This window comes from Coregonus lavaretus, assembly GCF_964263955.1.
Source record: "Coregonus lavaretus genome assembly, chromosome: 31".
Taxonomy (NCBI): domain Eukaryota; kingdom Metazoa; phylum Chordata; class Actinopteri; order Salmoniformes; family Salmonidae; genus Coregonus; species Coregonus lavaretus.
The window spans coordinates 33514964-33536166 of NC_140018.1; the positions used below are offsets into that span (position 1 = coordinate 33514964).

At 45.3% G+C, this 21203-nt stretch overlaps 1 protein-coding gene across 1 annotated transcript; it reads right to left on the reverse strand.

Moving 5' to 3' along the window:
* Positions 1–7444: 7444 nt before the first annotated feature.
* Positions 7445–21185, reverse strand: LOC311106345 (uncharacterized protein). The gene is made up of 7 exons (XM_084148674.1): positions 21143–21185; positions 20916–21049; positions 16904–17206; positions 16677–16810; positions 13536–13838; positions 13309–13442; positions 7445–7531 (listed from the first exon to the last, which is right to left on the reverse strand). Exons 5-7 carry the CDS (start codon positions 13828–13830, stop codon positions 7451–7453), a joined length of 510 nt encoding a protein of 169 aa, XP_084004800.1. The 5' UTR covers positions 13831–13838; positions 16677–16810; positions 16904–17206; positions 20916–21049; positions 21143–21185; the 3' UTR covers positions 7445–7450.
* Positions 21186–21203: the final 18 nt, after the last annotated feature.

Genomic DNA, 21203 nt, shown 5'->3' on the forward strand with positions numbered 1-21203 from the left:
AATTCCTCTGCCGCCCGATGGAGAGCAGGAGACCTGACTCCTCCTTGGCGATTTATGTGGGTTACTGTGGTCCGGTTGTCTGACCAGACCAGCACATCGCGACCCCGAAGGGTAGACGCGAAGTGGGTCAAAACCAGTCGAACCGTTTCCAACTCCAAGAGGTTGATGTGGCGACTCGAAGGAGGCCACACACCTCCTATCGCTTGGGTCTGACATGTCCCTCCCATCCCGGCAGAGACGCATCTGTGAACACTGGGATGTAAGAGGACACTTTGCCTATCGGGACTCCGTGCGTGAGAACGCGCGGGTTTCTCCAATAGTTCAGATCTGCACTGAGTGAGAGGGGAACCAACACCAACCGATGACGTTGACGCAAAGGGTCTAGTCTCAGTTGGGCGAACCATCGCTGCATCCTGCGCATGTGCAAGAGTCCCAGCGGAACCACAGAGTCGGCTGATGACATGAGACCCAAGAGTGACATGATCGACAGCGCCGTCACCGTGTGATTCGGACGACACTTCCTCAGGGCTAGCAACAAGGCTACCCTTCGGGAGTCCGAAATTCGAGCCCTCATCATTACAGTGTCTAGCTGTATCCCCAGGTAGACAATCTGATGACTGGGCCAGGGCGTGCTCTTTTTCCAATTCACAGCGAACCCCAGACTTGTGAGATGAATCACTGTCTGTGTTGTGTGAGTGATCGCCAGCTCTGCTGACGGGGCGAGAACCAGTAGGTCGTCTAGGTAGGCTAGTACCCGTATTCCCTGACGACGCAACGGTTCCAATGCCGCCTCCACACACTTGGAAAACGTGCGAGGTGCCAGGGCGTACCCGAATGGCATCCTTGTGTATTCGTACGCCACCCCTTGAAAGGCGAATCGCAGAAACTTCCTGTGACGCGGCTGTACCGGCACATGAAAGTACGCGTCCTTTAGGTCTATGCTCGTACAAAAGTCTCCTTTCTGGACACATTCCAGCATACGTTTTGTCGTTAGCATTCGAAAGGGCCGTTTGGTTACGCTCTCGTTGAGAATGCGTAAATCCAATATTGGCCTCATTCCCCCTGTCTTTTTTGGCACTAGGAAGTAGGGCGAATATAGCCCCTTGTTCCTTTGCTCCTGGGGAACCACTGTGACCGCCTCCTTCACCAAAAGTTCCGTAATCTCTGAAACCAGAGCGGCCACTTTTTTGGGTGTTTTCATCACCGTCTCCACCACTCCCCTGAATGGGGGTGGGGTCCGATGGAATTGGAGAGCATAACCCTTCTGCAACGTCTGTTGTAGCCAGCGTGAGAGGGTGCAGCTTCGCTGCCACTGCAATACAGAGAAAGCGGCCGAGCACGAAGCTGTGGTACATTCAGTAGGAAGGACCTGTATTCCTCTATGGCCCTTGCCGCCGCTGTTCCCCAACACTGAGGTGGTGGAACAGCCCAAGGCGGGCCTCCCATGAAAGGGAGAGGAAGCATTACTGCGTTCTGAACCAGAAGGGGGGGCAGAGACGTCAGTTAAACCCGTAACCGTCGTATTCCTGCCCTCCGTGAACGCAGCGCGGGTCTGAATTGCACTGACCGAGGCCACAGCCTGCGACAGGGCACCATCCTCAGCAAGCGATTGCGTCATTGTAGGTGACTACAATTCGCTATTAGAGTCCCTCACTACAATACTCCTAGGAGTCTGTAATATGAGGTCCCTATGAGGTAACACAAGGCGGCGCCTTGATACCTTCTTAACCTTCACCTTCTGTGTGTGTTCAACTCTGCACCTCTGGTGGGTTGAGTCACGCTCAGTGTGGTGAGTATTAGCGCGTTCAAAGGGAAGTGGGGGCGCCGATACACTGGACACCTTCGTGACCGTGGTAATCGGGCCCTCCGTGAACGCAGCATGGGTCTGAATCGCACTAACCGAGACCTTGGTCTGCGATAGTGCGCCATCCCCAAATAGCGGCTGCGTCATCATGTCTCCTGACTGAGACTGCAGCCTGCTATGAGAGACACTCACTACAGTACTCCTTGGAGTCTGTAATGTGAGGTCTCTTTGAGGTAAACCAAGACGGCGTCTTGGTATCTTTCCTCCTTTCACCTCCTGTGTGCGTTCAGCTCTGCACCTCTGGTGGGCTGAACTACACTCAGTGTGGTGAGTATTAGCGCGTTCAGAAAGAAGTGGGGGCGCCGATGCACTTGGCACCTTCGTGACCGTGGTAATCGGGCCCTCCGTGAACGCCGCATGGGTCTGAATCGCACTAACAGAGACCTTAGTCTGTGATAGTGCGCCATCCCCAAATAGCGACCACGTCATCATGTCAGAGTCTGACAGAGACTGCCGTCTGCTATGTGAAGCACTTCTTATACCTGAAGTGTTATGTGAACCTACTCTGAATGCCTGTTCAGCAGCGCACCCTTGGTGGGCTGAACGGCGCTTAGAGTGGTAAGGGAGAGAGGGTGAGATTTGAACGCTCTCGGACGTATTATGGAAAAGGGGCTCTTTTTTGACAAAGTCAGGTGGAGCCAACTCTTTATTCAACACATCAACAAAAGCATTTACATCATCACCCATCCCTTCAACCGAAGGGTGGGGGGGAACAGTGGTCACGTTCAAGGATGACGTGTCCTCCATTCGCTCCCCCGCGTCCCGTCATGTGCGCCTCCTCTTGTGGCCTCCCTTAGGGGCCCAGGTCGGCGCTCTCACCACCTCCCTCGCCGGCTGCAATGGGGCCACCATGGCTGCTGGGGGGGCTGGGCCCGCTCTCCTGCCTCCTGCGGCCGCCGACTGGCGCCGGATACGCCGCCTCGCTGTAGATCCTTGTCTACTCTGGGGGGCGGAAGTGGATGGTTTACGAGACGGTGCAGGGCCTAACCTCCCTGCCAGTAGCAGGTATCTGGCCAGCTGCTTCTTTTCCTCGTCCAGCTCGGAAAACCTCTCAGTCGCCTCTTTGACGGCGACTCCAAAGAGCCCGTCGTCAGAGAGGGGGGCGTTCGACCGGGATGTTCTGTCTGCTTCCTTCATGGTTGTCAGTGACAACCAGAGGTGTCGCTCCGCGACCACCGAGGTGGCCATGGACCTCCCCGAGCAGACGGCCGATGCCTGTGTTAGGTGTAGGATGGCGCCAGAAATTCTAGACGCCTCCTCCACCTCCTCTGGCTCCAGCGCTGTCTTACCCGTGGTTAAACGGGACAGAGCGGCTGCCAAGAGGGCAATGTTGTTAGCTGCTGCTACAGCTTGGGCTCCCAAATTGAAGGACTTCTCTAACAGCTGTGCTGTGAGACGGTCCTTCTGAGATGGCAACGTGGCTTTCCTGGAAGAGGGCCAGGGACTCGAACCCGGTACGAGATACGCCGCCATGGCGCTCTCTAACCTGGGGATTCCCTTAGCTTGGCCCTGGAACCTTCCCTCCACTCTAGTGAATGGGAGGTACGTTTTAGCCGGCGAACGCGCCGCTAAAGGTGCCTCCCATGAGCCCTCGACGTATTTTGCCAATGAAGGCATGGTAGGAGCTAATGGCTCTGCCGCTCTTCTTGGCCTGGAATAGGGTCCGCCTTCCATTAAGTCAACCTCCGGTGCGAAGGGAATAGGGGGCAGCGGTATTTCCAGCCGTCTAGCAGCTCTCTCAATGAGACCCGGAAAGTCCGTTCTCAGAGACGCTGCGGTGAAGGACAGGGCTTCTGATTTCTCAGAGCCCGTGTCGTCATCACCATAGGAACTACAAGCCCTCTCGCTAACCAAAGGAAAGGGAGGCTTGAATGTATGAGGGACGGGGTCTGACTGTTCCATAGGAATGTCATCCCCTGAGTCTGCGCTGTCGGATGACGCCTCTGAAGCAGAGGCTAGTATCGACAACACGTCCTCTAGGGGGATATCCTCCCTAAAAAACGCCCAACGCTGCTTCCTCTCCTGTGTAGAAAGGAGGGCGTAGGAGGCGCAGTTGGGGGGACTGCAGATGCCCTCTTTGGCATGTTGGGACCCTAGACACACGAAACATACGTCGTGGGAGTCGCCGGCCGCCATGGAGGAGCATCTGCATTGAGCTCTGAAAAGAGCTTTTGGGGGTGGAAAATCTCCTGGTGTGCTCATTTTAGGACGACGTCGATGACTGGAAATTCGACTGCGTTTTCGTCCTGAGTCTTCTCTTCGTCTCTTCTTGGCTTCTTCAGTCTAGTCCAGTCGCTGAAGATAAAGGGAGGCTGATTGAGGGGAGGCATCCCCTCTTATAGGGACACCTGTACTCCTATTGGCTGCAGGTGTGTGCATAATTTTGTCTCAGGCTGATGCTGCCTTAGGGCAGTGGGTAAACCAATAGGAGCAGAGCTCCCCTATGGGGCGGAGCTCCACGATATAGAACGTTAGTTAGTACAGAAACACATAGTTGAGCTAACGTTAGCGTACGTTGCTCTACTTCCAGAATTGGGCGACTAGCCAGGAAGTAGCCAACACAGGCAGAGGCTTCGCTTCGGCTACAACCAAGCAAGCTTAGGTTATTATTTATTGGTATTTACTACTAACGACAGTTAGGTTAGCCGAGTTCATCCCTTTGAAATGGCAACCGGTCAATGTTAACGCCTGTCAAACTAGCTAGGGATGAGGTGGGGGATAGTGAATTGAACGATGGAAGCATCCTGAAAGTTCGCGTGAGTTTAGCGCCAAGTACTTACTACTGCATTCTTCGTCTGCACATCTTTTGAAGTCGGAGAATCTCCTTTCGACTGCGGCTTTGGGTATGAAATTATGAATACATGAAATTAAAATGTATAACGTTACATAAGAAACATGTACAGCCATGTTGGGCTGGCTGGTTCTGCTCGAGCATGAGCAGATGAAGCCGACACGTTAGAAAATCCAAGGCTGGAGCAATTCGAAGGATGTGTTGATCGTGGAGGCAAATATGAAAATCTGGGCAGACGATGTCAAAACTAAAAGAGCAAGGACATGGAACCAGAACGCTGAATAAAATATGATTATTGCATCACAATATACATTCTGATTCGGGTTTATCACGTCTTTGTTGGATAGAACTAAAACATTCCACAAGTTTACTAACAAGTGAGCGCAATTTCCCACTCGATTTCTCCATTCAATTTGCCTATCTGACTCCCGCAGATTTATTATGATACCTCAAAAGCACATGTAGATTATTTTTCAAGCACTGGGTACCAAAACAAACTAAGGCAACGTGGGTAAAGGGGTTGTTTCTTCCGAATCCATCGCGACGCTACCGTACGTTAGTTTGACAGCTGAGCTGGCTATCTGATGTTAACTAGGCTAGCAAGTTAGCTTGGCTAGTGACGTACAATGCAGCTCGCTTGCGGAAATCCGAAAATCCTTGTTTCACCAACTGATCAACGTAGTCGACTACTCGAGAGGATCCTTCATCGTGGTTATCGTGACTACCCAGGAGAGGACAATATGTCCCTATCTTGCTAGCTACTGTTAGAAATTGCGTAATTCAAATCTGGTATTGGAATAAGAATCAAGAGATCTTCAATCCAAGCTAAATTTATTATATGCAAAATGTATGTATGATAAGTATGTTGGTTCGTATACGGGCTCACTGAAATACCTCGCAGGGCAGACAGAGAACTAAATCCATTGTTTACATGTTCTTCCTCAAATACTCTGACAGAGAGAGAGTTTCCCACCTCTCTGCTGGCCAATCAGAGTAGAGACTTGAGCGTGGTTTAGACTTACTCAGCCTATCCGTTGACGCACCCCTGTTGCCAGGCGTAAGTCCTTATCATAACAACCTGTCCTGGTGAGAAGAGCCAGCTCCCCATGACACCATTCCTACGTCCAAGGAATGTTCACAGATCACAAAGAACCAGTATTGTCTAGTATTTGGAGACGCAAATTATTATCTTATCTTAACTCCTAAAACAGCTCTTCACATCAATCACAGCTTGCCAGGTGACACAACCTACATTAGCCCAGTCTAGAATGCATTCTTTCTAAGTTAGTCATCCCATCAATTATAAAAATAATAAATCTCTCACACTACCTAATAAACTTGCTAGTTAGCTAACGTTAACTTGCCAATGCTGGCTCTGCTTCTCCAGCAACCTGTCTACTAGCCTCCTTTTAGAGTTTTGAACGCGATTACTTTCTACGCCAAATTGACAAAGCCGTATAACACGAGCGACGGTGTCATTTATACCCCATTTAATAAGCCAAATACCGGCTGTGGACACTGAACTTCAGCCTACACTTCACTAGAACACGTCAACAAAAAAAGGGGGACGGATCAATGAACCCGGGCTGCATTCAGTATGTTTTGACGTTCTGGAACTTTTAATTGAACGGAAACGGTGCCGTACTCAACGACCAGTTGACAAACGGGGAAGGGTTGGGTTGGGGAACGCTGTCAACATGGCCACTGCCCTTTAAATACCACACTCATGATGCTTTCAAGACAACTGGGTCGAATCATACCATCAGTGATTTTCAGGTCGGAAAGTCGAAGCTCTAGAAAGAGGCTCGAGCTCCCAACTTGGAATTCCGAGTTGGATGACCGTTCAAATCGATTTTTCCCAGTCGGAGCTCGTTTTTTTTTTCTTTCGATTTCCCAGTTGTTTTGAACGCACTGAAGTCTGATTTTTCCGAGTTCCCAGTTACGACTTCCCAGTTGTTTTGAACGCGGCACGAGTTCTCAGTAGCTTTGAACGCGGCATCATTGCTTCAAGCCACACCTCTTCACACTCATCAAACTGGAGCAAACGTACCTGTCTGTTCAAGAACATACAATAACGTTTTGTGGAAAGTGTCGTTTAGTACAAACCGTTCCGCAACGTAGCAAACGTTCAACTGAACGCACCTCTGTAGAACCCAAAATATGTTGAATGTTAAGCAAAAAGCCCCCCTGAAAAAACAAAACAAATACATGCATTGTCCCAGCAATAATTAGGCTACATAAAATAAGTATGAATCCTTGAGTCCTAAGCACTAAATGCAGGCAGTTAGTCAATTACAATAGGAAGGCAAGACCATTCATAAGAGAGAAATACATGAAGTAACTTACCATAACACCATATATTCCAAGGTACTCATAAAACAGGGTGACGAGACTACCAGATAAAATTAGCACTGATACGAATGATGAACCACTCTGCTCCTCTTCATGGAAATCAGTGACAGGAGGTGACTCCAGAGATCCTGGAAATACAGCACAAGCAAATTAGGTTAATGCATACACAGTTTACATCTCACCACAATCTCAAAAGTAGGGAAAGTTTAATGAACACCTACCTGAGGGAGGGTGATCCATGTCTACACTAAGTCCCATGTCCAAGATGTTTTCCAAAATAGTTTGAGGGCCCCTCTGGATTTCTTCTGGAGTTTTAGAGCTCAGCTGATTGTCTTTGTTTCTGTTAAAGTACCTGCCATCCTCCTCAATGTCCATATCTGGTCTCTTGTGACCTTCATCATGGGCAGGCTTCTCGGGTGTGTTAGTCTCTTCACCCGTCTCTGTCACAGTGAGGTTATCCTTGTCTGTGTCCTCCACAGAGTGCAGGAATGTCTTCTCTTCCTCTGCATCAGACATTTCCCCATCTTTTGAAACATTCAGAGGTTCAAACAGTGAGTACATTTTCATGCATTGCAATCTCACTGGCATTGTCAGGATGTGTATTTGTTCTGTCAACAGACTACTATTTACTTTGTTGTACTTCTTGGGCATTTCATAAATACAGCTTATTATGCAAACCAAATCTCGTTAGTTAGTACAGAAAAAACGTTAGTTAGTACAGAAACACATAGTTGAGCTAACGTTAGCGTACGTTGCTCTACTTCCAGAATTGGGCGACTAGCCAGGCAGTAGCCAACACAGGCAGAGGGTTCGCTTCGGCTACAACCAAGCAAGCTTAGGTTATTATTTATTGGTATTTACTACTAACGACAGTTAGGTTAGCCGAGTTCATCCCTTTGAAATGGCAACCGGTCAATGATAACGCCTGTCAAACTAGCTAGGGATGAGGTGGGGGATAGTGAATTGAACTATGGAAGCATCCTGAAAGTTCGCGTGAGTTTAGCGCCAAGTACTTACTACTACATTCTTCGTCTGCACATCTTTTGAAGTCGGAGAATCTCCTTTCGACTGCGGCTTTGGGTATGAAATTATGAATACATAAAATTAAAATGTATAACGTTACATAAGAAACATGTACAGCCACGTTGGGCTGGCTGGTTCTGCTCGAGGCATGAGCAGATGAAGGGTATCAAGGGAAAGGGAAAGCATCAAGGGTAAATAGAATATTGTTTTTAACTTGATAAGGTAGATGCAAAAAGAAAAGAACTTGCAAGCAGAGGGGTTAATGACATGACAGTCTTTTATGTCAACAATAGCTAGCTATATAGCTAACCATGCCTATACACCATCTTGCAATTTGCTTCCTAAGCCAACACAGAAGTATGATATCTTTATGGTCCGTTTAGTAAGTAAGTTAGCTAGTTGATTACAATCAAGCTAACACATCTCTATTGTGTGTATGGTAGGCTAATGTAGCTAGCTAGCTAACTAAGAAGACTGCCAGATCAACTGGCAAGTTATGTTATGTAGCTAGTTAGCTACTCCAAACTTGTGAACATTGACTATGAGCCCTTGTGTGGCTTTGGTTAGTACAGAAACACATACCGTATTTTCCGCACTATAAGGCGCACCGGATTATAAGGCGCACCTTCAATGAATGGCCTATTTTAGAACTGTTTTCATATATAGGGCGCACCGGATTATAAGGCGCATAGAATAGAAGATACTGTAGTCAAATGAATTGACTGGGGTTGCGTTATGCATCCACTAGATGGAGCTGTGCTAAAAGGAATGTCAACAAAACAGTCAGATAAAGTCAAACTTTATTAAGCGTTCTGACAACTCCGTTCACTCCCATGGTAATGTTGTTCAAACGTTAATGTGCATATTAACAATATCTCCCAGCCTTGCTCACTCTTCTCCCAAACGTGGAGAGGAACCTTTCCCTGATTCAGTAAACACGTAGTAAAAGAAACAGTCTGATACCACTAAATCAAACGTTAGTGCATAACTCAACATTGTTCAGTTACATATAACACGTAAAGCTCACTTTTTCAGTTCATTCCCCATCCACGAACCCCTCGAATTCTTCTTCTTCAGTGTCCGAATTGAACAGTTGGGCGACTACGGCATCCAACCTGCCCGGCTCCCTCTCGTCATTATCCGAGTCAGTGTCGCTGCTGTTGCCTGGCAGTTCAGAGATTATTCCTGCCTTCGTGAAAGCTTTGACCACAGTTGAGACCGATATATCAGCCCAGGCATCCACGATCCATTGGCAGATAGTGGCGTAAGTCGCCCGGCGCTGTCTCCCCGTCTTGGTGAACGTGTGTTCGCCTTCTGTCATCCACTGCTCCCACGCAGCTCGCAGTCTAGCTTTGAACGCCCTGTTGACACCAATATCTAGCGGCTGGAGTTCTTTAGTTAATCCACCCGGAATGACGGCAAGCTCCGAATTAGTTTGCTTCACTTGTTTTTTGACAGCATCGGTGATATGGGCGCGCATTGAGTCGTAGATCAATAGGGACGGAGCTGTGTGGAAAAAGCCACCCGGTCTCTTGACGTAAATTTCTCTCAGCCACTCACTCATCTTTTCCTCATCCATCCATCCCTTCGGGCTAGCTTTGATGACGACGCCGGCTGGAAAGTTCTCTTTTGGCAAGGTCTTCCTCTTGAAAATAATCATGGGTGGAAGTTTCTGGCCATTAGCCTGGCAGGCGAGGACTACAGTGAAGGATGACTTCTCATTCCCTGTGGTACGTACAGACACCGTACTGGTCCCCGTTTTCTCCACAGTGCGGTTCACGGGAATATCAAAGGTGAGTGGAACCTCGTCCATGTTGGTGATGTGCTCTGGCCGGATCTTCTTTTCAGTGATCTTCTTTTTGCAGTATGCGCGGAAAGTGACCAGCTTTTCTTGGTAATCTTTTGGCAGTTGCTGCGAGACGGTAGTTCGTGTGCGGATGGAGAGATTACGTCTTTTCATAAAACGAAAGCACCAAGAAGGACCGCCTCGAAATTCATCGATTGTCATGTCCCGTGCTAGCGCTGTTGCCTTCATTCGAATAGTGACTGTAGAGACGCTTCTACTTGCTGCTCTCTGTTCAACAACCCACTGTTCGAGTTTGTCCTCTAACTGTGGCCATCTCGCTTTGTTCCCGCGGAAACTCTGTTTAGTCTTCTTTACTTGGCGCAGGTCATCTTCTTGCTTCCTCCACTTCCGTACCATTGATTCATTAATGTTGAATTCTCTCGCTGCTGCTCTATTCCCATATGCTACTGCATGACCGACAGCCTTGAGCTTGAACTCTGCGTCGTAAGCGTGTCTCTTGAAAGGTGCCATTTTGGGGTCTTTATACACACACACGTGGTGTGGGACTGTGAGTAAGCACAATACCGGTGTGTACTGGCTACCGTAATGCTGCAAGTGGTGCGGCTTTGTAGTTTACCAGTCGTACTGAAACATTTCATTATTATTAAATTGTTTTTATTGTTTTTTCATACTGAAACATTTTGACAGAGCACCTTGAGCGCCGTGTACAACCAGTATGGATCAACCAATTAACCAATTGATCCATATATAAGGCGCTCCGGATTATAAGGCGCACTGTCGTTTTTTGAGAAAATTAAAGGCTTTTAAGTGCGCCTTATAGTGCGGAAAATACGGTAGTTGAGCTAACGTTAGCGTACGTTGCTCTACTTCCAGGCAGAGGCTTCGCTTCGGCTACAATCAAGCAAGCTTAGGTTATTATTTATTGGTATTTACTACCAACGACAGTTAGGTTAGCCGAGTTCATCCCTTTGAAATGGCAACCGGTCAATGATAACGCCTGTCAAACTAGCTAGGGATGAGGTGGGGGATAGTGAATTGAACGATGGAAGCATCCTGAAAGTTCGCGTGAGTTTAGCGCCAAGTACTTACTACTGCATTCTTCGTCTGCACATCTTTTGAAGTCGGAGAATCTCCTTTCGACTGCGGCTTTGGGTATGAAATTATGAATACATGAAATTAAAATGTATAACGTTACATAAGAAACATGTACAGCCATGTTGGGCTGGCTGGTTCTGCTCGAGCATGAGCAGATGAAGCCGACACGTTAGAAAATCCAAGGCTGGAGCAATTCGAAGGATGTGTTGATCGTGGAGGCAAATATGAAAATCTGGGCAGACGATGTCAAAACTAAAAGAGCAAGGACATGGAACCAGAACGCTGAATAAAATATGATTATTGCATCACAATATACATTCTGATTCGGGTTTATCACGTCTTTGTTGGATAGAACTAAAACATTCCACAAGTTTACTGACAAGTGAGCGCAATTTCCCACTCGATTTCTCCATTCAATTTGCCTATCTGACTCCCGCAGATGTATTATGATACCTCAAAAGCACATGTAGATTATTTTTCAAGCACTGGGTACCAAAACAAACTAAGGCAACGTGGGTAAAGGGGTTGTTTCTTCCGAATCCATCGCGACGCTACCGTACGTTAGTTTGACAGCTGAGCTGGCTATCTGATGTTAACTAGGCTAGCAAGTTAGCTTGGCTAGTGACGTACAATGCAGCTCGCTTGCGGAAATCCGAAAATCCTTGTTTCACCAACTGATCAACGTAGTCGACTACTCGAGAGGATCCTTCATCGTGGTTATCGTGACTACCCAGGAGAGGACAATATGTCCCTATCTTGCTAGCTACTGTTAGAAATTGCGTAATTCAAATCTGGTATTGGAATAAGAATCAAGAGATCTTCAATCCAAGCTAAATTTATTATATGCAAAATGTATGTATGATAAGTATGTTGGTTCGTATACGGGCTCACTGAAATACCTCGCAGGGCAGACAGAGAACTAAATCCATTGTTTACATGTTCTTCCTCAAATACTCTGACAGAGAGAGAGTTTCCCACCTCTCTGCTGGCCAATCAGAGTAGAGACTTGAGCGTGGTTTAGACTTACTCAGCCTATCCGTTGACGCACCCCTGTTGCCAGGCATAAGTCCTTATCATAACAACCTGTCCTGGTGAGAAGAGCCAGCACCCCTAGACACCATTCCTACGTCCAAGGAAGGTTCACAGATCACAAAGAACCAGTATTGTCTAGTATTTGGAGACACAAATTATTATCTTATCTTAACTCCTAAAACAGCTCTTCACATCAATCACAGCTTGCCAGGTGACACAACCTACATTAGCCCAGTCTAGAATGCATTCTTTCTAAGTTAGTCATCCCATCAATTATAAAAATAATAAATCTCTCACACTACCTAATAAACTTGCTAGTTAGCTAACGTTAGCTTGCCAATGCTGGCTCTGCTTCTCCAGCAACCTGTCTACTAGCCTCCTTTTAGAGTTTTGAACGCGATTACTTTCTACGCCAAATTGACAAAGCCGTATAACACGAGCGACGGTGTCATTTAAACCCCATTTAATAAGCCAAATACCGGCTGTGGACACTGAACTTCAGCCTACACTTCACTAGAACACGTCAACAAAAAAAGGGGGACGGATCAATGAACCCGGGCTGCATTCAGTATGTTTTGACGTTCTGGAACTTTTAATTGAACGGAAACGGTGCCGTACTCAACGACCAGTTGACAAACGGGGAAGGGTTGGGTTGGGGAACGCTGTCAGCATGGCCACTGCCCTTTAAATACCACACTCATGATGCTTTCAAGACAACTGGGTCGAATCATACCATCAGTGATTTTCAGGTCGGAAAGTCGAAGCTCTAGAAAGAGGCTCGAGCTCCCAACTTGGAATTCCGAGTTGGATGACCGTTCAAATCGATTTTTCCCAGTCGGAGCTCGTTTTTTTTTTCTTTCGATTTCCCAGTTGTTTTGAACGCACTGAAGTCTGATTTTTCCGAGTTCCCAGTTACGACTTCCCAGTTGTTTTGAACGCGGCACGAGTTCTCAGTAGCTTTGAACGCGGCATCATTGCTTCAAGCAACACCTCTTCACACTCATCAAACTGGAGCAAACGTACCTGTCTGTTCAAGAACATACAATAACGTTTTGTGGAAAGTGTCGTTTAGTACAAACCGTTCCGCAACGTAGCAAACGTTCAACTGAACGCACCTCTGTAGAACCCAAAATATGTTGAATTTTAAGCAAAAAGCCCCCCTGAAAAAACAAAACAAATACATGCATTGTCCCAGCAATAATTATATTATTATTATATTATTATAATTAGGCTACATAAAATAAGTATGAATCCTTGAGTCCTAAGCACTAAATGCAGGCAGTTAGTCAATTACAATAGGAAGGCAAGACCATTCATAAGAGAGAAATACATGAAGTAACTTACCATAACACCATATATTCCAAGGTACTCATAAAACAGGGTGACGAGACTACCAGATAAAATTAGCACTGATACGAATGATGAACCACTCTGCTCCTCTTCATGGAAATCAGTGACAGGAGGTGACTCCAGAGATCCTGGAAATACAGCACAAGCAAATTAGGTTAATGCATACACAGTTTACATCTCACCATAATCTCAAAAGTAGGGAAAGTTTAATGAACACCTACCTGAGGGAGGGTGATCCATGTCTACACTAAGTCCCATGTCCAAGATGTTTTCCAAAATAGTTTGAGGGCCCCTCTGGATTTCTTCTGGAGTTTTAGAGCTCAGCTGATTGTCTTTGTTTCTGTTAAAGTACCTGCCATCCTCCTCAATGTCCATATCTGGTCTCTTGTGACCTTCATCATGGGCAGGCTTCTCAGGTGTGTTAGTCTCTTCTCCCGTCTCTGTCACAGTGAGGTTATCCTTGTCTGTGTCCTCCACAGAGTGCAGGAATGTCTTCTCTTCCTCTGCATCAGACATTTCCCCATCTTTTGAAACATTCAGAGGTTCAAACAGTGAGTACATTTTCATGCATTGCAATCTCACTGGCATTGTCAGGATGTGTATTTGTTCTGTCAACAGACTACTATTTACTTTGTTGTACTTCTTGGGCATTTCATAAATACAGCTTATTATGCAAACCAAATCTCGTTAGTTAGTACAGAAAAAACGTTAGTTAGTACAGAAACACATAGTTGAGCTAACGTTAGCGTACGTTGCTCTACTTCCAGAATTGGGCGACTAGCCAGGCAGTAGCCAACACAGGCAGAGGGTTCGCTTCGGCTACAACCAAGCAAGCTTAGGTTATTATTTATTGGTATTTACTACTAACGACAGTTAGGTTAGCCGAGTTCATCCCTTTGAAATGGCAACCGGTCAATGATAACGCCTGTCAAACTAGCTAGGGATGAGGTGGGGGATAGTGAATTGAACGATGGAAGCATCCTGAAAGTTCGCGTGAGTTTAGCGCCAAGTACTTACTACTGCATTCTTCGTCTGCACATCTTTTGAAGTCGGAGAATCTCCTTTCGACTGCGGCTTTGGGTATGAAATTATGAATACATGAAATTAAAATGTATAACGTTACATAAGAAACATGTACAGCCATGTTGGGCTGGCTGGTTCTGCTCGAGCATGAGCAGATGAAGCCGACACGTTAGAAATTCCAAGGCTGGAGCAATTCGAAGGATGTGTTGATCGTGGAGGCAAATATGAAAATCTGGGCAGACGATGTCAAAACTAAAAGAGCAAGGACATGGAACCAGAACGCTGAATAAAATATCATTATTGCATCACAATATACATTCTGATTCGGGTTTATCACGTCTTTGTTGGATAGAACTAAAACATTCCACAAGTTTACTGACAAGTGAGCGCAATTTCCCACTCGATTTCTCCATTCAATTTGCCTATCTGACTCCCGCAGATGTATTATGATACCTCAAAAGCACATGTAGATTATTTTTCAAGCACTGGGTACCAAAACAAACTAAGGCAACGTGGGTAAAGGGGTTGTTTCTTCCGAATCCATCGCGACGCTACCGTACGTTAGTTTGACAGCTGAGCTGGCTATCTGATGTTAACTAGGCTAGCAAGTTAGCTTGGCTAGTGACGTACAATGCAGCTCGCTTGCGGAAATCCTTGTTTCACCAACTGATCAACGTAGTCGACTACTCGAGAGGATCCTTCATCGTGGTTATCGTGACTACCCAGGAGAGGACAATATGTCCCTATCTTGCTAGCTACTGTTAGAAATTGCGTAATTCAAATCTGGTATTGGAATAAGAATCAAGAGATCTTCAATCCAAGCTAAATTTATTATATGCAAAATGTATGTATGATAAGTATGTTGGTTCGTATACGGGCTCACTGAAATACCTCGCAGGGCAGACAGAGAACTAAATCCATTGTTTACATGTTCTACCTCAAATACTCTGACAGAGAGAGAGTTTCCCACCTCTCTGCTGGCCAATCAGAGTAGAGACTTGAGCGTGGTTTAGACTTACTCAGCTTATCCGTTGACGCACCCCTGTTGCCAGGCATAAGTCCTTATCATAACAACCTGTCCTGGTGAGAAGAGCCAGCTCCCCTAGACACCATTCCTACGTCCAAGGAAGGTTCACAGATCACAAAGAACCAGTATTGTCTAGTATTTGGAGACACAAATTATTATCTTATCTTAACTCCTAAAACAGCTCTTCACATCAATCACAGCTTGCCAGGTGACACAACCTACATTAGCCCTGTCTAGAATGCATTCTTTCTAAGTTAGTCATCCCATCAATTATAAAAATAATAAATCTCTCACACTACCTAATAAACTTGCTAGTTAGCTAACGTTAACTTGCCAATGCTGGCTCTGCTTCTCCAGCAACCTGTCTACTAGCCTCCTTTTAGAGTTTTGAACGCGATTACTTTCTACGCCAAATTGACAAAGCCGTATAACACGAGCGACGGTGTCATTTATACCCCATTTAATAAGCCAAATACCGGCTGTGGACACTGAACTTCAGCCTACACTTCACTAGAACATGTCAACAAAAAAAGGGGGACGGATCAATGAACCCGGGCTGCATTCAGTATGTTTTGACGTTCTGGAACTTTTAATTGAACGGAAACGGTGCCGTACTCAACGACCAGTTGACAAACGGGGAAGGGTTGGGGAACGCTGTCAACATGGCCACTGCCCTTTAAATACCACACTCATGATGCTTTCAAGACAACTGGGTCGAATCATACCATCAGTGATTTTCAGGTCGGAAAGTCGAAGCTCTAGAAAGAGGCTCGAGCTCCCAACTTGGAATTCCGAGTTGGATGACCGTTCAAATCGATTTTTCCCAGTCGGAGCTCGTTTTTTTTTTTCTTTCGATTTCCCAGTTGTTTTGAACGCACTGAAGTCTGATTTTTCCGAGTTCCCAGTTACGACTTCCCAGTTGTTTTGAACGCGGCACGAGTTCTCAGTAGCTTTGAACGCGGCATCATTGCTTCAAGCCACACCTCTTCACACTCATCAAACTGGAGCAAACGTACCTGTCTGTTCAAGAACATACAATAACGTTTTGTGGAAAGTGTCGTTTAGTACAAACCGTTCCGCAACGTAGCAAACGTTCAACTGAACGCACCTCTGTAGAACCCAAAATATGTTGAATTTTAAGCAAAAAGCTCCCCTGAAAAAACAAAACAAATACATGCATTGTCCCAGCAATAATTAGGCTACATAAAATAAGTATGAATCCTTGAGTCCTAAGCACTAAATGCAGTCAGTTAGTCAATTACAATAGGAAGGCAAGACCATTCATAAGAGAGAAATACATGAAGTAACTTACCATAACACCATATATTCCAAGGTACTCATAAAACAGGGTGACGAGACTACCAGATAAAATTAGCACTGATACGAATGATGAACCACTCTGCTCCTCTTCATGGAAATCAGTGACAGGAGGTGACTCCAGAGATCCTGGAAATACTGCACAAGCAAATTAGGTTAATGCATACACAGTTTACATCTCACCACAATCTCAAAAGTAGGGAAAGTTTAATGAACACCTACCTGAGGGAGGGTGATCCATGTCTACACTAAGTCCCATGTCCAAGATGTTTTCCAAAATAGTTTGAGGGCCCCTCTGGATTTCTTCTGGAGTTTTAGAGCTCAGCTGATTGTCTTTGTTTCTGTTAAAGTACCTGCCATCCTCCTCAATGTCCATATCTGGTCTCTTGTGACCTTCATCATGGGCAGGCTTCTCAGGTGTGTTAGTCTCTTCACCCGTCTCTGTCACAGTGAGGTTATCCTTGTCTGTGTCCTCCACAGAGTGCAGGAATGTCTTCTCTTCCTCTGCATCAGACATTTCCCCATCTTTTGAAACATTCAGAGGTTCAAACAGTGAGTTCATTTTCATGCATTGCAATCTCACTGGCATTGTCAGGATGTGTATTTGTTCTGTCAACAGACTACTATTTACTTTGTTGTACTTCTTGGGCATTTCATAAATACAGCTTATTATGCAAACCAAATCTCGTTAGTTAGTACAGAAAAAACGTTAGTTAGTACAGAAACACATAGTTGAGCTAACGTTAGCGTACGTTGCTCTACTTCCAGAATTGGGCGACTAGCCAGGCAGTAGCCAACACAGGCAGAGGGTTCGCTTCGGCTACAACCAAGCAAGCTTAGGTTATTATTTATTGGTATTTACTACTAACGACAGTTAGGTTAGCCGAGTTCATCCCTTTGAAATGGCAACCGGTCAATGATAACGCCTGTCAAACTAGCTAGGGATGAGGTGGGGGATAGTGAATTGAACGATGGAAGCATCCTGAAAGTTCGCGTGAGTTTAGCCCCAAGTACTTACTACTACATTCTTCGTCTGCACATCTTTTGAAGTCGGAGAATCTCCTTTCGACTGCGGCTTTGGGTATGAAATTATGAATACATAAAATTAAAATGTATAACGTTACATAAGAAACATGTACAGCCATGTTGGGCTGGCTGGTTCTGCTCGAGCATGAGCAGATGAAGGGTATCAAGGGAAAGCATCAAGGGTAAATAGAATATTGTTTTTAACTTGATAAGGTAGATGCAAAAAGAAAAGAACTTGCAAGCAGAGGGGTTAATGACATGACAGTCTTTTATGTCAACAATAGCTAGCTATATAGCTAACCATGCCTATACACCATCTTGCAATTTGCTTCCTAAGCCAACACAGAAGTATGATATCTTTATGGTCCGTTTAGTAAGTAAGTTAGCTAGTTGATTACAATCAAGCTAACACATCTCTATTGTGTGTATGGTAGGCTAATGTAGCTAGCTAGCTAACTAAGAAGACTGCCAGATCAACTGGCAAGTTATGTTATGTAGCTAGTTAGCTACTCCAAACTTGTGAACATTGACTATGAGCCCTTGTGTGGCTTTGGTTAGTACAGAAACACATAGTTGAGCTAACGTTAGCGTACGTTGCTCTACTTCCAGGCAGAGGCTTCGCTTCGGCTACAACCAAGCAAGCTTAGGTTATTATTTATTGGTATTTACTACCAACGACAGTTAGGTTAGCCGAGTTCATCCCTTTGAAATGGCAACCGGTCAACGATAACGCCTGTTAAACTAGCTAGGGATGAGGTGGGGGATAGTGAATTGAACGATGGAAGCATCCTGAAAGTTCGCGTGAGTTTAGCGCCAAGTACTTACTACTGCATTCTTCGTCTGCACATCTTTTGAAGTCGGAGAATCTCCTTTCGACTGCGGCTTTGGGTATGAAATTATGAATACATGAAATTAAAATGTATAACGTTACATAAGAAACATGTACAGCCATGTTGGGCTGGCTGGTTCTGCTCGAGCATGAGCAGATGAAGCCGACACGTTAGAAAATCCAAGGCTGGAGCAATTAGAAGGATGTGTTGATCGTGGAGGCAAATATGAAAATCTGGGCAGACGATGTCAAAACTAAAAGAGCAAGGACATGGAACCAGAACGCTGAATAAAATATCATTATTGCATCACAATATACATTCTGATTCGGGTTTATCACGTCTTTGTTGGATAGAACTAAAACATTCCACAAGTTTACTGACAAGTGAGCGCAATTTCCCACTCGATTTCTCCATTCAATTTGCCTATCTGACTCCCGCAGATTTATTATGATACCTCAAAAGCACATGTAGATTATTTTTCAAGCACTGGGTACCAAAACAAACTAAGGCAACGTGGGTAAAGGGGTTGTTTCTTCCGAATCCATCGCGACGCTACCGTACGTTAGTTTGACAGCTGAGCTGGCTATCTGATGTTAACTAGGCTAGCAAGTTAGCTTGGCTAGTGACGTACAATGCAGCTCGCTTGCGGAAATCCGAAAATCCTTGTTTCACCAACTGATCAACGTAGTCGACTACTCGAGAGGATCCTTCATCGTGGTTATCGTGACTACCCAGGAGAGGACAATATGTCCCTATCTTGCTAGCTACTGTTAGAAATTGCGTAATTCAAATCTGGTATTGGAATAAGAATCAAGAGATCTTCAATCCAAGCTAAATTTATTATATGCAAAATGTATGTATGATAAGTATGTTGGTTCGTATACGGGCTCACTGAAATACCTCGCAGGGCAGACAGAGAACTAAATCCATTGTTTACATGTTCTTCCTCAAATACTCTGACAGAGAGAGAGTTTCCCACCTCTCTGCTGGCCAATCAGAGTAGAGACTTGAGCGTGGTTTAGACTTACTCAGCTTATCCGTTGACGCACCCCTGTTGCCAGGCATAAGTCCTTATCATAACAACCTGTCCTGGTGAGAAGAGCCAGCTCCCCATGACACCATTCCTACGTCCAAGGAAGGTTCACAGATCACAAAGAACCAGTATTGTCTAGTATTTGGAGACACAAATTATTATCTTATCTTAACTCCTAAAACAGCTCTTCACATCAATCACAGCTTGCCAGGTGACACAACCTACATTAGCCCAGTCTAGAATGCATTCTTTCTAAGTTAGTCATCCCATCAATTATAAAAATAATAAATCTCTCACACTACCTAATAAACTTGCTAGTTAGCTAACGTTAACTTGCCAATGCTGGCTCTGCTTCTCCAGCAACCTGTCTACTAGCCTCCTTTTAGAGTTTTGAACGCGATTACTTTCTACGCCAAATTGACAAAGCCGTATAACACGAGCGACGGTGTCATTTATACCCCATTTAATAAGCCAAATACCGGCTGTGGACACTGAACTTCAGCCTACACTTCACTAGAACACGTCAACAAAAAAAGGGGGACGGATCAATGAACCCGGGCTGCATTCAGTATGTTTTGACGTTCTGGAACTTTTAATTGAACGGAAACGGTGCCGTACACAACGACCAGTTGACAAACGGGGAAGGGTTGGGTTGGGGAACGCTGTCAACATGGCCACTGCCCTTTAAATACCACACTCATGATGCTTTCAAGACAACTGGGTCGAATCATACCATCAGTGATTTTCAGGTCGGAAAGTCGAAGCTCTAGAAAGAGGCTCGAGCTCCCAACTTGGAATTCCGAGTTGGATGACCGTTCAAATCGATTTTTCCCAGTCGGAGCTCGTTTTTTTTTTTCTTTCGATTTCCCAGTTGTTTTGAACGCACTGAAGTCGGATTTTTCCGAGTTCCCAGTTACGACTTCCCAGTTGTTTTGAACGCGGCACGAGTTCTCAGTAGCTTTGAACGCGGCATCATTGCTTCAAGCCACACCTCTTCACACTCATCAAACTGAAGCAAACGTACCTGTCTGTTCAAGAACATACAATAACGTTTTGTGGAAAGTGTCGTTTAGTACAAACCGTTCCGCAACGTAGCAAACGTTCAACTGAACGCACCTCTGTAGAACCCAAAATATGTTGAATTTTAAGCAAAAAGCCCCCCTGAAAAAACAAAACAAATACATGCATTGTCCCAGCAATAATTATATTATTATTATATTATTATAATTAGGCTACATAAAATAAGTATGAATCCTTGAGTCCTAAGCACTAAATGCAGGCAGTTAGTCAATTACAATAGGAAGGCAAGACCATTCATAAGAGAGAAATACATGAAGTAACTTACCATAACACCATATATTCCAAGGTACTCATAAAACAGGGTGACGAGACTACCAGATAAAATTAGCACTGATACGAATGATGAACCACTCTGCTCCTCTTCATGGAAATCAGTGACAGGAGGTGACTCCAGAGATCCTGGAAATACAGCACAAGCAAATTAGGTTAATGCATACACAGTTTACATCTCACCACAATCTCAAAAGTAGGGAAAGTTTAATGAACACCTACCTGAGGGAGGGTGATCCATGTCTACACTAAGTCCCATGTCCAAGATGTTTTCCAAAAAAGT